At 42.4% G+C, this 6,000-nt stretch overlaps 1 protein-coding gene across 1 annotated transcript in view; it reads right to left on the bottom strand.

Moving 5' to 3' along the window:
* Nucleotides 1-6,000, bottom strand: part of LOC120031924 (lysine-specific demethylase RSBN1L-like) — a 111,481-nt gene that overhangs the window by 103,802 nt on the left and 1,679 nt on the right. The window contains exon 2 of the mRNA XM_038977782.1: nt 584-676. Within this exon, the coding sequence (XP_038833710.1) occupies nt 584-676 (93 nt within the window). The remainder of the gene's footprint in view (nt 1-583; nt 677-6,000) is intronic.

The following is a 6,000-nucleotide window of genomic DNA, read 5'->3' as shown; positions in this document are numbered from 1 at the left end:
CTGGTTATAGCCTAGCCCTGCCAAGGAAATACTCTGGGCCCTGATTATAGCCTAGCCCTGCCAAGGAAAGACTCTGGGCCCTGGTTATAGCCCTGCCAAGGAAATACTCTGGGTCTAAGTTATACGGCTAACTAGGGTCTGTAGTTTATCCTGGTCAAGGATTCGCCTAAACAGGGCGAATGGTCAACAGTAGTACACTAAACAGGGTGAATGGTCAACAGTAGTACACTAAACAGGGTGAATGGTCAACAGTAGTACACTAAACAGGGTGAATGGTCAACAGTAGTACACTAAACAGGGTGAATGGTCAACAGTAGTACACTAAACAGGGTGAATGGTCAACAGTAGTACACTAAACAGGGTGAATGGTCAACAGTAGTACACTAAACAGGGTGAATGGTCAACAGTAGTACACTAAACAGGGTGAATGGTCAACAGTAGTACACTAAACAGGGTGAATGGTCAACAGTAGTACACTAAACAGGGTGAATGGTCAACAGTAGTACACTAAACAGGGTGAATGGTCAACAGTAGTACACTAAACAGGGAACCATTTGAAACAACCATGTCACATCATTATCACCTTTCTGAAGGAGCTTCACCTCTCCGTTCTCCCTCTTGATCTCATTCATCACTTTGTGTTTCTTCTTCTTCGTCTTGTCCTTACTGGTGTGGTCTGAACGAGAGAGGGGAAGACAGAAGTTAGGGTGAGGCCTTGAGGGACATTTCAGGAGAGGGGCAGGTTATGTTACAGTTGATGAAAAGAAAGACTCACTCTCCACAGTAATTTAGCCAATTTAGCCAGCATCCCAAATGAGAATGGCACCCTATTCCCTACATATGGCACCCTATTCCCTAATGGCCCTGGTCAAGAATAATGCAGAAATGGCACCCTATTCTCTACATATGGCACCCTATTCCCTAATGGCCCTGGTCAAGAATAATGCAGAAATGGCACCCTATTCTCTACATATGGCACCCTATTCCCTAATGGCCCTGGTCTAGAATAATGCAGAAATGGCACCCTATTCTCTACATATGGCACCCTATTCCCTAATGGCCCTGGTCAAGAATAATGCAGAAATGGCACCCTATTCTCTACATATGGCACCCTATTCCCTAATGGCCCTGGTCTAGAATAATGCAGAAATGGCACCCTATTCTCTACATATGGCACCCTATTCCCTAATGGCCCTGGTCTAGAATAAAGCAGAAATGGCACCCTATTCCCTACATATGGCACCCTATTCCCTACATATGGCACCCTATTCCCTAATGGCCCTGGTCAAGAATAATGCAGAAATGGCACCCTATTCTCTACATATGGCACCCTATTCCCTAATGGCCCTGGTCAAGAATAATGCAGAAATGGCACCCTATTCTCTACATATGGCACCCTATTCCCTAATGGCCCTGGTCTAGAATAATGCAGAAATGGCACCCTATTCTCTACATATGGCACCCTATTCCCTAATGGCCCTGGTCAAGAATAATGCAGAAATGGCACCCTATTCTCTACATATGGCACCCTATTCCCTAATGGCCCTGGTCTAGAATAATGCAGAAATGGCACCCTATTCTCTACATATGGCACCCTATTCCCTAATGGCCCTGGTCTAGAATAATGCAGAAATGGCACCCTATTCTCTACATATGGCACCCTATTCCCTAATGGCCCTGGTCTAGAATAAAGCAGAAATGGCACCCTATTCCCTACATATGGCACCCTATTCTCTACATATGGCACCCTATTCCCTAATGGCCCTGGTCTAGAATAATGCAGAAATGGCACCCTATTCCCTACATATGGCACCCTATTCTCTACATATGGCACCCTATTCTCTACATATGGCACCCTATTCTCTAATGGCCCTGGTCAAGAGTAATGCAGAAATGGCACCCTATTCCCTACATATGGCACCCTATTCTCTAATGGCCCTGGTCAAGAGTAATGCAGAAATGGCACCCTATTCCCTACATATGGCACCCTATTCCCTAATGGCCCTGGTCAAGAGAAATGCAGGGTATAGGGTGTCATTTGGGACGCAGACTGACTCTGTAATTTACTGATTCCTAACTGCTTTCCAGTCTGAAGGACGACAGGTTCTCAAAGAAAGCCAGACTTTTTTACAAGACAGGCTATCGCCGACATTTGAGGAAAGCAATTTAAGGGCGTCGCTGAAATGCGATCTCTTAGATGTTCAGCTGTTAAAACACACAGGACAACGTAATTAGTGTTATCACTCTGATGACTACTTGATCGGTGGCTAGCATGATTATACAGCTCGGCATTATTGGACAGTTTCACAAATGGCAGGTAGAAAAGTATTATGCCAATTTACAGAAACTGCAGTAAAATGTCAAACTGCAATGAACATGATCAAAATAGCATTATATGAAAATTATTATAATCTAGGCCGAGCCATTTATGAACACGTCGTAGGTGGGAAGCTCAGTGGAGAAAAGGGCCCCGAAACAGCAAGGTAAAATCCAATTAAAAGACAAAGGCAGGCAGAAAGTGTAGTGACCCATCAGTAAGTCAGTAATTACACCGTACGTGTAACCATGACATCTACAGTGAAACACTCAGAGGAACTGAAGAGCCAAGTGACCATAAGGTCTGGAACCAACAGGACCCTGAACAGCTTCTACCCCCAAGCCATAAGACTGATAAATAGTTCAATAGTTCACCAAAAAGCTACCCGGACTATGTACATTGAGTCTTTTTGCACTAACTGAGTCACCACATACGCTTCTGCCTAGTCAAATCAAAAGTTAATCGTTACAGTGAAACGCTGAACACAACGGGTGTAGTAGACGTTACAGTGAAACGCTGAACACAACGGGTATAGTAGACGTTACAGTGAAATGCTGAATACAACAGGTGTAGACGTTACAGTGAAACGCTGAACACAACGGGTGTAGTAGACGTTACAGTGAAACGCTGAACACAACGGGTGTAGTAGACGTTACAGTGAAACGCTGAATACAACGGGTATAGTAGACGTTACAGTGAAACGCTGAATACAACAGGTATAGTAGACGTTACAGTGAAACGCTGAACACAACGGGTGTAGTAGACGTTACAGTGAAACGCTGAACACAACGGGTGTAGTAGACGTTACAGTGAAATGCTGAATACAACAGGTGTAGACGTTACAGTGAAACGCTGAACACAACGGGTATAGTAGACGTTACAGTGAAATGCTGAATACAACAGGTGTAGACGTTACAGTGAAATGCGTACTTATGAGCCCTTTCCCAACAACGCAGAGAAAAAAATAAAAAGTAAATAAGAAATACTTTCTTAAATATTAACAATAAACAAAAACGATGAGGAGTACCGGTAACGAGTCAATGTGCGGTGGGATGAGGTAATATGTACATGTAGGTTGGGGTAAAAGAGACTAGGCAATCAGGATAGATGATAAACAGTAGCAGCAGCATATGTGAAGAGTGTGAAAGTGTGTCAATATGCGTGTGTGTACTGTGTGCGAGTGTGTGTGCATATTTATTTATATATATATATATATATATGGAGTCCAGTGCAAGAATGTCAGTAAAATAAATACAAATAATACAGAGGGGGGTCAACAGCAGGTAGAAGACATGTAAACACAAGGCATGTTTACTGGGGTCTTACAGCAGGTAGAAGACATGTAAACACAAGGCATGTTTACTGGGGTCTTACAGCAGGTAGAAGACATGTAAACACAAGGCATGTTTACTGGGGTCTTACAGCAGGTAGAAGACATGTAAACACAAGGCATGTTTACTGGGGTCTTACAGCAGGTAGAAGACATGTAAACACAAGGCATGTTTACTGGGGTCTTACAGCAGGTAGAAGACATGTAAACACAAGGCATGTTTACTGGGGTCTTACAGCAGGTAGAAGACATGTAAACACAAGGCATGTTTACTGGGGTCTTACAGCAGGTAGAAGACATGTAAACACAAGGCATGTTTACTGGGGTCTTACAGCAGGTAGAAGACATGTAAACACAAGGCATGTTTACTGGGGTCTTACAGCAGGTAGAAGACATGTAAACACAAGGCATGTTTACTGGGGTCTTACAGCAGGTAGAAGACATGTAAACACAAGGCATGTTTACTGGGGTCTTACAGCAGGTAGAAGACATGTAAACACAAGGCATGTTTACTGGGGTCTTACAGCAGGTAGAAGACATGTAAACACAAGGCATGTTTACTGGGGTCTTACAGCAGGTAGAAGACATGTAAACACAAGGCATGTTTACTGGGGTCTTACAGCAGGTAGAAGACATGTAAACACAAGGCATGTTTACTGGGGTCTTACAGCAGGTAGAAGACATGTAAACACAAGGCATGTTTACTGGGGGTCTTACAGCAGGTAGAAGACATGTAAACACAAGGCATGTTTACTGGGGTCTTACAGTACAAAACCTTCAATCTGACACCATGTCACACCACTGGAATGTGTACAAGCTACAAATTCAAACGTTGGGCCTAATTGTTTTGTGGCCAAAAGGGAGAAGTAACAGTATTGCACAGCATGAGGCTTCCGATTGTTCAATAACTTGTTAATCATTCATATAAAATAATAAGTGACTCATTACTCCCTACTGGGGATTTTATCAGCCTAAAACAGCCCCTAAAATATGACTCCCTACTGGGGATTTTATCAGCCTAAAACAGCACCTAAAATATTACTCCCTACTGGGGATTTTATCAGCCTAAAACAGCACCTAAAATATTACTCCTTACTGGGGATTTTATCAGCCTAAAACAGCACCTAAAATATTACTCCCTACTGGGGATTTTATCAGCACCTAAAATATTATTCCCTACTGGGGATTTTATCAGCCTAAAACAGCACCTAAAATATTACTCCCTACTGGGGATTTTATCAGCCTAAAACAGCACCTAAAATATTACTCCCTACTGGGGATTTTATCAGCCTAAAACAGCACCTAAAATATTACTCCCTACTGGGGATTTTATCAGCCTAAAACAGCACCTAAAATATTACTCCCTACTGGGGATTTTATCAGCCTAAAACAGTATCTAAAATATTACTCCTTACTGGGGATTTTATCAGCCTAAAACAGCACCTAAAATATTACTCCCTACTGGGGATTTTATCAGCCTAAAACAGCACCTAAAATATTACTCCCTACTGGGGATTGTATCAGCCTAAAACAGCACCTAAAATATTACTCCCTACTGGGGATTTTATCAGCCTAAAACAGCACCTAAAATCATTGATATTATATAACACAGAAATGCAATAAATAGACGATCAACATTAGGGACATTCCACCAGGGTCATAGGAAGCATTACAAGTGTTGGTGCTCTATCTGCCAAAAACGCCTTGGATGTGTGAGAACAGGTCAGATCAAATGTATTTATAAAGCCCTTTTTACAATCAGCCGATGTCACAAAGTGCTTATACAGAAACCCAGCCTGAAACTCCAAAACGGCAATGCAGCTGCAGATGTACTGTTTGGTAACAGAATGACAGCACCAACAGCACAAACCGTCATTCTGTTATCAAACTTTGCATCTGCCCTGTTGTTCAAGTAAATGTGTTCCTGTGAAATGTTCCATGGACATTGTTACATGTAGTCCTTGTGCATAGCGGTGTATGATTTGTTTAAATTTGACATCATTGATTTGTGTTTGACATCCAGATTTTTCACTTTAAAATGTGTCTAAGCAACACTCTTACCCTGGAATTGCCCATCTCTCTCTCTCTGCTTGACTTGAGTTCAAGTCCTCCAGCTTCCACATCTCTCCCTCTCAACAGCCTTCTGTCCTACCAGCTCACACCTGCTTATCTCAATGGAGCCAACACCAGCCTGAACTTGGAATCCAACAGCAATGCAGTAGGCCTGTTCTTAATGCTGAGAATGAACTCCAGGTGAACTTGGAATAGAATTATAAATGTTCTTTTGAACTTTAAATGACCTTGGAATACATAGAATACAAACTTGAATGTATATTTTTTGGGCCTACTTGGA

This window comes from Salvelinus namaycush, chromosome 38 (genome assembly GCF_016432855.1).
Source record: "Salvelinus namaycush isolate Seneca chromosome 38, SaNama_1.0, whole genome shotgun sequence".
In the NCBI taxonomy this organism is placed as follows: domain Eukaryota; kingdom Metazoa; phylum Chordata; class Actinopteri; order Salmoniformes; family Salmonidae; genus Salvelinus; species Salvelinus namaycush.
The sequence above is the reverse complement of the archived record's forward strand: the minus strand, read 5'-3'. Positions and strand labels throughout refer to the sequence as shown.